At 38.1% G+C, this 16,148-nt stretch overlaps 1 protein-coding gene and 1 pseudogene across 1 annotated transcript in view; one reads left to right on the top strand and one right to left on the bottom strand.

Annotated features, from left to right (window-relative positions):
• LOC110293388 (putative selection and upkeep of intraepithelial T-cells protein 1 homolog) overlaps window positions 1-9,957 on the bottom strand; it is a 38,148-nt gene extending 28,191 nt beyond the window's left edge. Inside the window, 1 exon segment of the mRNA XM_021161222.1 lies at window positions 9,868-9,957. Coding sequence (XP_021016881.1) covers window positions 9,868-9,957 — 90 coding nt within the window.
• A 156-nt stretch (window positions 9,958-10,113) lies between these two features.
• LOC110293387 lies at window positions 10,114-12,077 on the top strand (annotated as a pseudogene).
• The last annotated feature ends 4,071 nt before the right edge of the window (window positions 12,078-16,148 follow it).

The following is a 16,148-nucleotide window of genomic DNA, read 5'->3' as shown; positions in this document are numbered from 1 at the left end:
CTCAAATCCCCAATAAAAATATATAGGCTAAAAAATTGGGTAAAAAATCACGATCTATAATTTTGTTATATACAAGAAACATACCTCAACATCAAATAAAAATATCTCAGGATAGGTGGTTGGAAAGTTTTTCCAGGTAAGTTGACTCAAGAAGCAAGATTGTGTATCCATTCAAATAACTAATGAAATAGACTTTAAAAGTGTGTGTGTGTGTGTGTCTGAACAATTCATACTCATAAAAAAAAAAAAAAAAAAAAAAAAAAAACAAACAAAAAAAAAAACAAAGAAACAAGCAAAAACAAAAAACCCAAAATGCACTGCACGGAGACGGCATCTCAATTCTGAATATATGTGCCTCAAATGTAAGGGCATGAATATTTTTAGAATCTTATGCAAATTTCTCCAAAATGTATAATATATTCAGTTTCATATCAAGTCTTAACAGATATAAGAAAATTGAAATAAAACCCTATATCTTATCAAACCATTATTGCTTAAAGCTGGACTTCAACAACACAAAACCACAAAACAAACAAATAAACAAAAACAGAAAAACTACAGACCCAGGGAAACATTCAATTCTGTACTCAATGACCGCTGAATTAAGGGAAAAAGAAAGAAAGAAATGGATTTTTGAGAGTTCAATAAAAATGAATGCACATTATACCTAAGCTTATGGGACACAAGGATGCAATGCTAGAAGCAAGTTCATAGCACTAAATGACTTCATGAAAAATCATAAGGTCACATACTAGCAACTTAACAGAACACCTAAAAGCTCTAGAATAAAGAAAAGCAAATACTTTGTTCTATAGTAAATAATAAATTTTGTTTCTTCACTGCCCTTAACTATTATTAATTTGTGCTATAACGGCCATGTTTTTTTTTCCAGCTGCAAAGAGTTTCTATTTGAAATTTTTTGGAACTCTTGCCAGGGTATTAATTCCTGAGCCTCAAGAGGGCTAAGAGGGCATTCTAAAGAAAAAGTCTGCTTAACACCATACTGCTTTACCTGATGCTCCTGGTTTTGGCTTTTCAAGTTTGATGAGAGGAACTTAGAGATATCTTGATAACAAAGATCAATCTTGCCACGTGGTATTTAACACCTCTATTTTCAACTCAAGCAGAATGTAGTTTAAAGAGGTAAATGCCTTCCTTTTCTCTATAAACTCCTCTCTCTCTCTCTCTCTCTCTCTCTCTCTCTCTCTCTCTCTCTCTCTCTCACCTGGTGTGAATATGTTGGAAGGGATAATTTGGAGAAGAGTGGTAGGTATAAGAACACAAATAAAATAGATAAGCAAATGCACCAACACAAACCCTTAGCCAAAAAATATTAAAAGGCAGGGAGGGCATAAAAATTAACAAAATAAAATATGAACAGAGTATACATAACAAAAGATATCAGCAAAATCCAAAGTTATTAGATTTTTACCTCAAAATTAGTACTCCACAAAATTTGAAAATCTAAAAGAAATGGGCAATTTTCTTGATAGAGACTACTTACAAAGTTATATCAGCATCAGAGAACATTCTAAATATACCTAAGGAAATAGAAACAGTTATTAAATATCTCATCATTAAAATAAAATCCCAGGGACAGAATTTCAAAAAATGAGCTAATACTAGTAATCCTCAAACTGTTCCACAAAAGAGAAACAGAAAGGAAATTGACAAACTCATTCTACAAGGCCACAGTTCACTTGCTAAACTACACAAAGACTTAATTTGTTAAAAGGGAATTACAAATGAATATCCCTATGAACATGAATGCAAAAATACTCAGTAAAATACTTGCCAAGTGAATGCAAGAACACTTTGAAAGATCATCCATTATGATCAAGTTGGTCATTTCAGAGAAGATTCAGAGATGGTTCAACATTCAAAAACCTGACAATGTAATTAGCCTTTAAAAAATCAAACATCACTTCATGTTAACGACATTAGAGAAGTCAGGATACAGGGTACATACCTAAACATGATCAAGTAATATACAGCAAGCCAATAGCCAACATTAAACTAAATGGAAAGAAATTTAAAGACCTTAAAGAACCTCATGATAAAAGACTTGGAGTGATTAGGGATATGAGGCACATAGCTAAACCTAACAAAGGCAATATAGCAAGTCTATAGCCAACAACAAATTAAATGGAAAGAAACTTAAGAAATACCATTAAAATCATGGACAAGACAAGGTTAACCACTCTCTCCATATCTATCCAATATAGTACTTGAAATTTTAGCTAGAGAATAAGAAAACTAAAGGAGATCAGTGGGATAGAAACTTGAAACAAGGAAGACTATATATCACAATTCACAAATGATCTTGTAGAACACATTGATGACCATAAAATCTACACAGAGAAATTCTACAGCTGATAAACACCTTCAGCAAAGTAGCTGGATACAAAATTAATTTTAAAAATATCACTATCATTTCTATATATAAATGATAAATTGCCCGAGACCAAAATTAGGGAAACACCTTTTACAATACTTGACATTCAAGAGTTTTATTGTTTTATATATTAATTAGCCTATGAAGTAACACGTTTAATATGACATTTTCACTCATGCTTAGATCTGGATTATTCTCCCATGTCCACATTTCATCCTATTTTCCACACATTTTCTCTATACTTGTCTCCTCAATATTTCTATTTCTCCTTCTATTTTCATGTCAATATGTGTTCTGATATTCAAAGATTCACTTAAAGTGTTTCTTTTTTTCATTTCTTATTCACCTTTCTATTTTCTGGCCTTTATTTACCCATGTATCCTCCTAAATTCACATAACAACAGAAGCCAAGAGCTGCATAAGGGAGAAGACATGGCATTTGCCCTTTAGAGCTAGTGTTATTTTACTTATCACACTAGTTATAGAGCCATCATTTCTCTGAAATTTTCAGTTTCAGTTTTCTTTATTGCTGAATAAAATCCTGGCTTGTATATGAATCACATTTTCCTTATCCATTGACGATTGGGTATGTCTAGGCTGACTCCATTCTATTGCTGTTTTCTTTATTGCTGAATAAAATCCTGGCTTGTATATGAATCACATTTTCCTTATCCATTGACGATTGGGTGAATGTCTAGGCTGACTCCATTCTATTGCTGTTAGGAAAAGAACCATAACCAAGATGAATGTTCAAATATGTTTGTAGCAGGATTTAGAATGCTTTCTACATATGCTTTGTATTGCTATAGCGGGGGCATATGGTACTTATATTTTTAGTATGGACCTTATCAGGAAACCATGACTTGCATAGCTTTTAGTTTCAAAACTGTTTTGAAACTACTTTAATATTATGCATTAAAACTCTTCTAAACATTAAAGATTTGAGAATAATTTTCTTATTTTTATCAAAATAACATCTATATATGAAATGTATTATAGTCATTCAGTGTCTGTATATAGCATGTAATAATCAGATCAAGCTTACGAGCTTTTGCAGCTTTTTAACCAGTAATAATTTTAGATTCTTCTCTATTCATGTCAAAAGATAACAGTAATATCTATAAACATATAAGGCTGATGTGCATCTGTGACTACCTGAATTTAATACTATCAATGTTTAAAAAGTAAAGTAATATAAGAGCACAAAGCTTATAATCCTGGTACTAGAGAAGTAGAGACAGGAAGACCCTGTGGTTTTCTAGGAATCCAATCTTTCTGAATGAGAAATTTCCAGTTTTATCAAGAGATCTTCTTTGAAAATATAATGTAGAGAATGATTGAAAAATATGTTTGAAATTTACATTGTATATTTATAAACATGTGTATACATACACATATACAGACACATATAAACACATACATAAGACACTTAACACATACATATCATAAAACATATAACATACACACATACACAACCGATACATGCACACATTAACACATGTGCATTCATACTTATCAGAAATACATAATATACACATACCTACATACATCACACACAAACATACACAGAGCACAGTTTGTTTAACCTGGCACTTTGTAGAACCTCTCCTTAGTGTATTTATCTGTCTTGCATGATTTCTAATCTACTCTGCTCTTCTTGAAGATCTTACTGAAGGTCTTACTTGTCGCAATACACTGAAAAATATGCTGAATTTATTTCTTGCTTGTTTGGAAATAGCTTTGTTTGAACTAGTATATTTCTTTACCACGTTTTATTAGACAAAAATGATATTTCATCACTGACTTAAAATGGTTTCTACTTTCAAATAACTATGTCTGATGCCATGTGACTTGGTTCCATTTTTTGCTGTTTTGTGACTCATATACTGACCAGATACTTTTTCTTAAATTAAAATAATTTGTTTACTCAAGACCTAACAATGGACTGCAAGTCTGAATGTCAACTGTTTGCTTATCATCTATACTTATCTGGGCATGTCCAAAATTATAGAACCACAATTCCCTTGGATATTTTAGTACTGTAGTCCCTGTAACCACAGGTCCAAGTTATAAAGCAGATACATTTTTAGTCCCTTAACTTCTGTAGGCAATCTGTCAAGTAAATCATGTTTAACGTAGGCACTGTTAATTCAAATCTTACTAACAGAAAAGATACTCAAGAACACACATGTGATTACCAATTGATGTCCTGTAAGAAGACAGAGGTAATTTAAAGAGGAAAAAATAACAGCCTTTATTTGGTTATTAATTAACTTGAGTTCCATGATTTAAATCAATGAGAGGAAAATACACCTAGGAAGCATTTTGCAAACAAAACAGGCTTCTTAGAAAAGAGCCTGACTGGATTTTAATACTTCTTTTGAAACTGGAGTTAATAGTGTACTGAGCAAAAGAACCAAAGAAACTTGATACCTTTCTCACTGTCTGTGTGTCTGCCTCTTCTAAATTCTTGGGGCTATGTGGTTTTACCCTGCTGCTGAGCTATTGGAATGCTGCTTGGACAGGCTAAGCATGAAGATACTAGACTATATTTGCCCTGCACCACTGTCATGTGCTGGCCTTGAGGGAAGCCCCAATGCACCACTCAGGGGGTGGAGAAATGTAGCCTGACACGTGGGATGCTGAAGCTGAGATTCCTGGGTTTTGGAGCATCCAGTCACTGCTAGAAAAGGCGCATAAGAGTCAGAAATGGAGGGTCAGGTGTACATGTGCCTTTGCTGAGGAGCCTGGGGCCCATGCTCAAAAATTCCTGAACATTCAAATACTTATGGGTCTCAGGGAATTGGGAACAGAAGCTCCTCTTTACTTTGCTACATCTGGTCAATCAGACTGTGATATAATATTTCTCACTACAAAATTAAACCTACCCTCTTGTTAAATGATCCATTACCATCTTGTACAGAAAAAGATGAATAAAATGTTAAAAGTTCAAAGTGTACTAGTGAGAATCAATTGAACAATGTGAGGAGATTTTTGCAATAAAATGTTACTTAAAAACATTTTTTTACTTGTATAACAAGTTCTCCTCCACAACATAACTTGGCTACCCTAACACGTAAGAGCAAGGTTTTGAGTTAAAATTAGGAGGAAAGAAATGCCCCTTAAAGAAATTCAGGAAAATTCAATGAGACAGGCAAAGGAATTGATCAAAACAGTCCAAGACCTATAATTGGAAATAGCAATAAAGAAATCATAAGTGGAGGCAAACCTAGAGATAGAAAACCTAGGAAAGAGATCAGGAACTATAGATGCAACATTCACCAACAGAATACAAGACATGGAAGAGAGAATCTCAGGTGGAGCAGATAACATAGAAGATACAGATACATCCATCAAAGAAAATAAAAGAAAAAAAATGTACTTAACCTAAAACATCCAGAAAAGTTGGGACACAATAAAGAGACCAAACCTAAAAATAATAGGAATAAAAGAGAGTGAAGATTTTCTCTTCAAAGGGCAAGAAAACATCTTCAACAAAAATCATAGAAGAAAATTTTCCTAAATTAAAGGAAGAGATAGCAATCAGCAAACATGTCTACAGAACACAAAATAGATTGGACAAGTAAATGAAATTCTCACATAACAATCAAAACACTAAATGTACAGAACAAAGGAAGACTATTAAAAGGTGTAAGGGATAAAAGCAAAATAACATATTAAGGCAAATTTATCATAATTGCATCAGAATACTCAAGAGAGATTTTAAAGGCCAGAATATCTTGGACGGATGTCATGCAGACCCTAAGACACCAGAGATGCCAGCCCAGGCTACTATACCCAGCAAAACTCTCAATAACTATAAATGGAGAAACCAAGATATTTCATGAGAGAACAAAATTTTTTGCAATATCGTTCTACTATTCCAGCCCTATAGAGTATAGTAGAAGGAAATCTGCAACACAAGGAGAGTGATTACACCTAAGAAAACACAAGAAAATAATCATCTCAAAATAATCCCAAGGGAAGCAAATTATAAACCTAAAACATGACCTCCAACAACACAAATTACAGGAACAACAATCATTGGTCTTTAATATCCTTCAACATCAACAGACTCAAGTCTCCCACCCCCCAAAATACGGACTATATAAGCAAACAGTATCCATCATTTTGCTGCACACAAGAAATGCACTTGAGCAACAAAGACAGATGCTACCTCAGAGTAAACGGTTGCCAAAATGTTTCCAAGCAAATAGTTCAATGGGGTAGCCATTCTAAAATTCAGTAAAATAGACTTTAAGACAAAATGAACAAAAAGATGGGGAAGGACACTTTAAAATCATCAAAGGAAAACACCAAGATGAACACCCAATTCTGAATATCTATAGCCCAAATGCAAGAGCACACATATTCATAAAAGAAATTTTGTAAAGCACAAAACTCACATTGAAAGTCACAAAATGATAGTGATTGACTTCAACATCCTACTCTCTCTCTAAAGGACGAATAACTGAAAAAGAAAATATACAGAGACACAGGGAAACTAAGAGAAGATTTGAATCAAATGTATTTAACAGAGATCTACAAAACATTTTACCCCAAAACAAACGAATATAACTTCTCCTCAGCACCTCATGGTACGTTCTCCAAAATTGACCATATAATTAATCACAAAACAAGCCTCCACCAATACAAAAATATTGAAATAATCCCATGCATCCTATCAGATCACCACAGACAGTGGCTCATCTTCAATATCAACAAAAACAACAGAAAATACACATACTCATGGAAACTGAACTACTCTCTCCTCAATTATAACTTGGTCAAGGTAGAAATGAAGAAATTAAAGACTTCCTGGAATTCAATGAAAATGATGAAACAGTATACCCAAACTTATGAGACACAATGAAAGCAATACTAAGAAGAAGATTCAAAGCACTAAGTACCCTGGTAAAGAAATTGGAGAGATCCTACAGGAACAAATTAACAGCACAGCTGAGAGCTCTAGAACAAAAAGAAGCAAACACACCAAAGAAGAGTAGATAGCAGGAAATAGTCAAACTCAGACCTTAAATAAACCAAATATAAACAAAGAGAATGATACAAAGAATCAATAAAACCAAAAGCTGGTTATTTGAGAGAATCAACAAGATAGATAAACCCCTAGCCAAACTAAATAAAGAGCCCAGAGATAGTATCCAAATCAACAAAATCAGAATTGAAAAGGGACACAAAACAACAAAAACTGGGGAAATTAAAAAAATAAAAAACTTATCAAATCCTAATTCAAAAGCCTATACTCAACAAAACTGGAAAATCTAGATGAAATGGATGGTTTTCTACACAAATACCATACCACATGCAAAGTTAAATTAAGAGCAGGTGAACTATCTAAATAGGCCCATACCCCATAATGAAATAGAAGAAGAAAAGACAAAACAAAAAAATACTCTGAACCAAAAAATCCAAGAGCTAGATGGCTTTAGTGCAGAATTCTACCAAACCTACAAAGAAGACCTAATGTGAATATCTAAAAACTATTCCATAAAATAGAAACATTACCTAAATCATTCTATGAAGCCACAATTACTCTGAAACCTAAACCACACAAGGACTCAAGCAAAAAAGAGAACTTCAGACCAATTTCTTGTATGATTATTGTTGCAAAAATACTCAACAAAATTATCAAAACCAAATACAAAAGCACTTCAAAACTATCATCCAACATAATAAAGTAGGCGTCATCCCAGGCATGCAAGATTGGTTCAATATACAAAAATTCATTAATGTAACCACTAGATAAACAAACTCAAAAAATTTCACATGATCATATCTTTAGATGATGAAAATCTTTTGACAAGATACAACACCTAAGTATCAAAGTATTGGAGAAATCAGGAATTCAAGCCCCACACCTAACCATAATACAAAGCATTGTACAGCAAATTAACAACCAATATGAAATTAAATGGAGAGACACAAATCAATCCCACTAAAATTAGGGACAAGACAAGGATGGCCACTCTCTCCATGTCTATTCAATGTAGCACTGGAAAATCTAGCTAGAACAATAAGACAACAAAAGGAGATCAAGCAGGTACAAATTGACAAAAATGAATTCCAAGTATTACTATTTACAGCTGATATGATAGTATACATAAGCAACTCCAAAAATTCTACCAGGAACTTCTATTACTGATAAACAAAGTTATCAAAGTGGCTGGATATAAAATTAACTCAAATAAATCAGTAACTTTCTTTGACACAAATGATAAACAGATGGAGAAATAAAATAAATTGTACCTTCACAATAGTCACAAATACTAAAATATATATTGGGGTAACACTAACCAAACAAGTGAAAAATCTCTATGACACTAACTGCAAGTCTCTCAAAAGGGAAATAGAAAATTTAAGAAAATGGAGAAATCTCCCATGCTCATGGTTTTGTATAAGAAACAGTAAAAATGGCCATCTTACCAAAAACAATCTACAAATCCAATGCAATCCCTATCAAAAATACCAACACAATTATTAAAAGGTATGGAAAGAGCAATTCCCAAACTCATCTGGAAAAAAAACCAAAAAACCCCGAAGAGCAGAAAAGAAATTAACAAAAAAGAACTTCTGAGGGAATCACCATCCCTGGCTTCAAGCTATACTGTGAAACCCTGACTTAGAGCATTTCTCCCGAGAAGATAAAGCCCCTGGATGTTCACCGAGGTTGTTTTTCCTGATCTCTAAAAATACAGATAGAAAGAAGCTCTTTGTTCTCTATAGCCAGCAAAAAGCCTTTTTGTTTCTATACTTTACAACCAGAGATGCCTGCCTTCCTGTGCCGAGGACATGGAGATAAAAATTCAGAAAGAACTCACTCCCCACTCCTGCCTTGTAAATTTCACCAAGGACACCCAGAAGAGAACTCTTCTTCCAACTCCTCCCAACTCTTCCCAACTCCTCCCAACTCCTCCCAACTCTTCCCAACTCCTCCCAACACTTCCCAACTCCTCCCAACTCTTCCCAACTCCTCCCAACTCCTCCCAACACTTCCCAACTCCTCCCAACTCTTCCCAACTCCTCCCAACTCCTTCCAACTCCTCCCAATTCCTCACCTAGCTGTTAAAAGCCCCCTACTGTCACTGCTCAGGGTCGAACTCCCCTGCCCTGCAAGGTGGAGGGACTTCATCCTCAGCTACCTGATAATAAAACCTCATGCAGTTTGCATCAGGTGTGGTTTTCTCTCTGAACATTGGGGTGTTGGCCAGCTCATCCCGGGACTTGAGCAGAGGCCCAGCATCGGGGGTCTTACATGTGGGGGCTTGTCCGCCTGGATTTGTGGCCTACTCCAGTTCCCAGAGACCCTGCTTGGAGGTAGGATCCTATCTTTGTCTATATCTTTGTCTATGTCTTTGTCTGCTGGCTGTGTTTGAATTCGGTATTCTCGGTTTGCAGTTGTCCGTGCTCGTGAGAGCAATGAACTCCCTGTCTGGGATGGAGGGGAGGCTTACTGACAGACATGTCAGGAGTAACTGGCTGCCACCCTGGGAGACGTCCCAGGAGGTCTGAGGGAGCTCCAGGGACTCCTGGAGATTTCCCATCGGGGTGCCAAGAGAGAGTGTGCTCACGTGGCTATCTGTTTCTGTTACTGGGTGCCAAGTGAGAGTGTGCTCAAACAGCCATCTGATTGGGTCCTGGTCTCGGTTATTGTAATCTTTTTGTGTGTATATATTGTTTGTTTCCCTGTGACTCTGGCGATGGGACAGACTATTAGCACTCCCCTTAGACTGACTCTCGAGCATTGGACTGAAATTAAGACTAGGGCTCACATCTGTCTGTAGATGTCAGAAAAAAGATTTTGGAGAACTTTCTGCTCTACGGAATGGCCAGCTTTTGATGTTGGTTGGCCACCAGAGAGCACTCTTGATTTGATTGTGATTTCTGCCATTTAAACATGTTGTTATGCAGAGGAGGGCAGGGTCTCAACCAGATCAAGTGCCCTACATTGTCATCTGGGAAAATTTAACGCAGGACCCCCCCCCATCCTGATTGAAGCCTTGGGTTCAGAGAAACAAGCCAGGGTTCCAAGTCCTAACTCTCCGTGACTCAGAAAATAAGTAAATAAATAAATAAATAAATAAATAAATAAATAAATAAGATAAAAATGGTGGGGGCTGAAACACAGCCCTCTGTTCCTCCCAGGATCTATTCAGAGATAGAAGAACCTCCAGAATGGCATAACACCCCACCCCCATATCCCCAACAAGTCCCGTCCCAGATCTCTCAACAGGGTGCAGCTGGAGATGCTGAAGAGGGCCCAGCTGCTGGAACCCAAAGCCAGCGAGCTCAGAGCCCAGAGGGACCAGACTCAACCACCGAACTGCCTTTACATACTTATGGCCCTCCTCCAGCAGACCCCAGACAACTGCAGCCCCTTCAGTACTGGCCTTTTTCCTCCTCTGATCTCTATAATTAGAAGGCAAATCACTCCCCCTTCTCTGAAAATCCCTCTAGCCTTACTAATCTAATAGAATCTCTCATGTTCTCTCATCAGCCTACTTGGGATGACTGTCAGCAGCTTTTACAGGTTCTTTTCACCACAGAGGAAAAGTAAAAGATTCTGCTGGAGGCAAGAAAATATGTGTTGGGGCCAATAGACTACCAACACAACTTCTGAATGAAATAGATGCAGGCTTCCCTCTGACATGTCCTGAATGGGACCCTAACAGGCCTAAAGGTAGGGAGCGGTTGACAATTTTCAGCCAGGTTCTGGTAGCTGGACTGAGAGGAGCTGGCAGGTGCCCCACCAATTTGGCCAAGGTAAGAGAGATCCTACAAGGGGAAAAGGAGCCCCTAACGGTGTGTTTAGAGCACCTCTTAGAGGCATACAGGCATTACACTCCCTTTGATCCTACATCACAGGGCCAACAGGTGATAGTAGCCATGGTAGTTTGCTTCTGACATGACATCAGGAGAAGGTTACATCGTCTAGAGGGTCTGCAACCATTATCTTTGCAACATCTGGTTAAGGAGGCAGAGAAAGTGTACCATAAGAGAGAGACTTAAAAATAAGAAAAAGGGAGAAAGAGAAAAGAGAGAGGCTGAGGCAAGAGAAAGCAGACGAGATAGAAGGCAAGAAAGAAATTTAACTAAGATTTTAGATACATTCGCAGGTGATAAGGAAGTTTATAGAAAAGGTAGAGGAAGTAGGCAGACAGGGTAGCTGGGCAACACAGGGCCGAGAAGACCTCAGAACTCCAGAGGACCTTCACAACCACCTCTAGATAAGGGCCAATGTGCATGCTATAAAGAAAAGGGACACTGGGCAAGAGACTGCCCCAGAAAAGAGACAGATACCAGACCGCCCAAGGTCCTTACCCTAGAAGATGATTACTAGGGAAGTTGGGGCTCAGACCCCCTCCCTGAGCCTAGGGTAACCCTAACTGTGGAGGGGACCCCCACGGATTTCCTTGTTGATACCGGAGCAGAGTTTTCAGTCCTGAAAGAGCCACTCGGGAGATTGAGGAACAAGAAAACCGGGGCTACTGGTCAGAAACCATACTCTTGGACCACTGATAGGAAAGTTGATTTGGTAAGAAGCCAAGTAACTCATTCCTTCCTCATCATTACTGAATGCCCCACCCCATTGTTGGGAAGAGACTTACTATCAAAATTAAAAGCCCAAATAAGCGTCTCTTCGGAAGGAACTTCATTCTCTTGACAAGCCCCTATCTCTATAATTTTAGCTTTAAAATTAGAAGAAGAATATAGATTACATGAGCCTCAAGCCCCGTCGAGAAAGGTACTAGAAGGGACCAGGTTAGAGAGATATCCTCAAGCCTGGGCAGAGACTGGAGGTATGAAAGAGGCAAAGAGGGAGCCCCCTCCCCCATCATTGTGACGCTGAAAACTGGTGTGACTCCTGCGGTGTGACAATACCCCATGAACAAAGAGGCCCAAGAGGGCATCAGACCTCACATTCAAAGGCTCTTAGAACTAGGTGTTTTGGTCCCTTGTCAGTCTCTGTTGCTACCAGTTAAAAAGCCAGGCACTAATGGCAGCCCAAGGAGCTATGATCCTCATAGCTAGAGAGAAAAATAAAGAACTTAAGGACCATTATGAACTCAAAGACACAGGCTTTCACTACACTCCAGAAGATCAGCAACTAACAGGCAAAATACCTGAGATATGTAGTTATACTCCACAGGAAGTGGCTAAGACCCAAGATGGTCGCTTGGTCCTGCCCACCAAAGAAGGACAACAATATGTAGCCTTTCTACACAGGCTCACACACTTAGAAACTAAGAAGCTCAAAGAAATTGTTAAGAACTCAAACTACTATGTTATAAAACTGTCCGACATTGCCGAGGAGATTGTTAATAAATGCCAAGCCTGTGCCCTCACCAATGCCGGGCAACACAAGAAGGTTCCCGGAAGGTGACTAAGAGGTGACCTGCCAGGGGCGCACTGAAAAGTAAATTTTACTGAAGTTAAACCAGCCAAGTACGGTAATAAATATTAATTAGATTTTATAGACACTTTTTGAGGGTGGGAGACCGCCAAAGTCGTGACAAAGAAGATATTAGAGGAAAATTTCCCAAGATTTGGCATCCCTAAGGTATTTTGTCAGACAATGGCCCCTCCTTAGTTGCCCAGGTAAGTCAAGCATTAGCCAGACAATTGGGGATTGATTGGAAGTTACATTGTGTTTATAGACCCCAGAGTTCAAGACAGGTAGAGAGGGTAAATAGAACACTAAATGAAATCTTAACTAAATTGGCTTTAGAGACTGGCAGAAAAGATTGGACAGTTCTCTTTTCCTTCACGTTGTTCTGAGTATGGAACACCCCAGGGAAATTTAAACTTACACCCTTTGAACTCCTCCATGGGGGAATGCCCCCCTTAACAGAAGCAGGGGAAATGTTTGACCCTGATGTTCCTTTTTCCCAACCCCTGCTAGCTCACTTGAAGGCCCTAGAACTGGTCAAAAAAGATGCCTGAGAATTGCTAAAAAATAATGTATGAACCAAGAACCACCGTGATGCCACATAAATTTCAAGTAGGGGATCCTGTCCTCGTCTGGCACCACCGTTCCAGCAACCTTGAACCCAGATGGAAAGGACCCTACCTGGTGCTTCTGACAAGCCCTGCTGCTCCTCCAGCATGTGCCCGGCTCCCCCTCCTGGCCCTGCTGCCGCCCACTGGCCAGGCCCTGCTCACACTCACCAGGCACTGCACAGGAACCTCCTCCCTCCCTCCTACCACTGACAAGAGACTCTCTAGTCTCATTCAAGGGGCTTCTGAGGCTCTCAATGTTACAAATCCTAAAGTTGTGACCTCATGTTGGCTTTGTTTGACAGCTGGGACAGAGGTTTAATTTTCCTAGTTCTAAGATTAGAACTATGTACTAGAAGGAGTGGGAAATGTGAGACCCTGACTTAGAGTGTTTCTCTCTAGAAGGTAAAGCCCCTGGATGTTCCCCAAGCTTGTTTTCCCTGATCTCTAAAAATTCAGCTAGAAAGAAGCTCTTTGTTCTCTATAGCCAGCAAAATGCCTTTTTGTTTCTATACTTTACAACTAGAGATGCCTGCCTTCCTGTGCCGAGGACATGGAGATAAAAATTCAGAAAGAACTCACTCCCCACTCCTGCCTTGTAAATTTCACCAAGGACACCCGGAAGAGAAGAACTCTCCTCCCAACTCATCCCAACTCTTCCCAACTCTTCCCAAATCTTCCCAACTCTCCTCTCAACTCCTCCTAATTCCTCACCTAGCTGTTAAAAGCCCCCTACTGTCACTGCTCAGGGTCAAACTCCCCTGCCCTGCAAGGCGAAGGGACTTATCTTTTAAATTATCTTTAGATAATTAAAAATTTAGAATTATCTTTTAAATAATTCAAGGTAGAAACCCATTGGAATTCTGAATATCTATCAATAGTATGATGTATCGACATGTGTACATACTTTAGATTATTTTAATTTTCCAAAAGAAAACACATACACTATTGCATACCATTGTTCTAAGACAGCATCATTAATTAGAATCTGGATTCTTAATTCAGAATACTGCATCTCTATGCATTGCCTTTCTAATTCCTCTAATCTTTGTGGATTTTTCTCATCTGGAACTATAGGTTTCAGATTGGATTCTTGTGAAGATTTTTTTACTCTGATTCAAAGAATCTTCTAATCTTTGTTCTATGACCTCTAATTTAGCATCTCATCTTTCACTCCTCTCCTTACCTGGGCTTGTTTTATTCTGACCTTTCTTACAGAGGATATACAAATTGCAACCGTTACCAAATATAATTAAATCTTTTTAAATTTATTTATTTATTTATTTACTTGTTCATTTATTTTACATTCCATATTTTATTCCCTACCCTGTCTACCCTCCTACTGCTCCACATCCTATACCGCATCCTCACCCCCTCTCTTTATGTGGATGTCCCCACTCCCTTGTCACCTGACCTCTAAATGCCCTGGGGCCTCCAGTCTCTTGAGGGTTAGGTGCATCATCTCTGAAAGAACAGAAACCAGGAAGTCCTCTGATGTATATGTGTTGGAGGCCTCATATCAATTGGTATGTGCTGCCTGTTTGGTGGTCCAGTGTTTGAGAGATCTTGGAGGTCCAAATTAACTGAGAATGTAGGTCCTCCTACAGGGTTACCCTCCTCCTCAGCTTCTTTCAGTGTTTCCTAACTCAACAACAGGGGTCAGTTGCTTTGGTCCATTAGTTGAGTGCAACTATCTGACTGACTCTTTCAGCTCCTTGTTGGATCTTCTGGAGGGCAGCCATGATAGGTCCCTTTTTGTGAGTGCTCCATAGCCTCAGTAACAGTATCAGGCCTTGGGATTACCCCTTGAGCTTGATCCCTCTTTGGGCATGTTGCTGGACCTTCTTTTCCTCAGGCTCCTTTCCATTTCCATCCTTGTAATTCTTTCAGACAGGAACAATTATGGGTCAGAGTTGCAACTGTGGGATGCCCCTTCCCTCTTTTAATGCCCTGTCTTCCTGCTGGAGGTAAGCTCTACAAGTCCCCTCTCCCTAATGTCCAGCATTTCATCTAAGGTCCCTCCCTTTGAGTCCTGAGAGTCTCTCACCTCCCAGGTCTCTGAGGAATCTTAAATGACTGATAAGCACCTAAAGAAATTATTCTTATGTTAACAGTCCAAAAAATGTGTGGGATCCAAATAACTTTTTCTACAGTGATTTCCATTTCTTAATATGAAAATGTTTTTTAATCTATCTAATTTCCATCTTTATTTGGAGACTTCCCTTTAGTTGTCTTTCTCTACTTTCTTTGGAGAATTTACCCTATTTTCCTCTCCTTTTTCTAGAGACTTCACTTTGTTTTTTCTTCCTTTTCCTTTGTTGGAGACTTTACTTTCTATGTAGATTTTTTTTTATTGTCCTGTACTATTTTTTAAATTCAATATCTTTTTCATATATAGTTTTCTCTAAATTCTTTCCTCTGGAAATTTTATAATATAATTTAATTTTCTCTTAATTAATTTGAAACACTTTTTATCTGTCTATAATGTTTTATACACAGTATCTATTTATTTAGCATTATATATATACTTACTTTTATCTTATTTATTTTTTAAAAATATTTTTATTACGTATTTTCCTCAATTACATTTCCAATGCTATCCCAAAAGTCCCCCATACCCTCCCCCCTACTTCCCTACCCACCCATTCCCATTTTTTGGCCCTGGCGTTCCCCTGTACTGGGGCATATAAAGTTTGCATGTCCAATGGGCCTCTCTTTCCAGTGATGGCCGACTAGG

Source organism: Mus caroli, chromosome 4 (assembly GCF_900094665.2).
Source record: "Mus caroli chromosome 4, CAROLI_EIJ_v1.1, whole genome shotgun sequence".
Lineage (NCBI taxonomy): Eukaryota > Metazoa > Chordata > Mammalia > Rodentia > Muridae > Mus > Mus caroli.
This window is presented reverse-complemented; position numbering and strand designations above follow the sequence as displayed.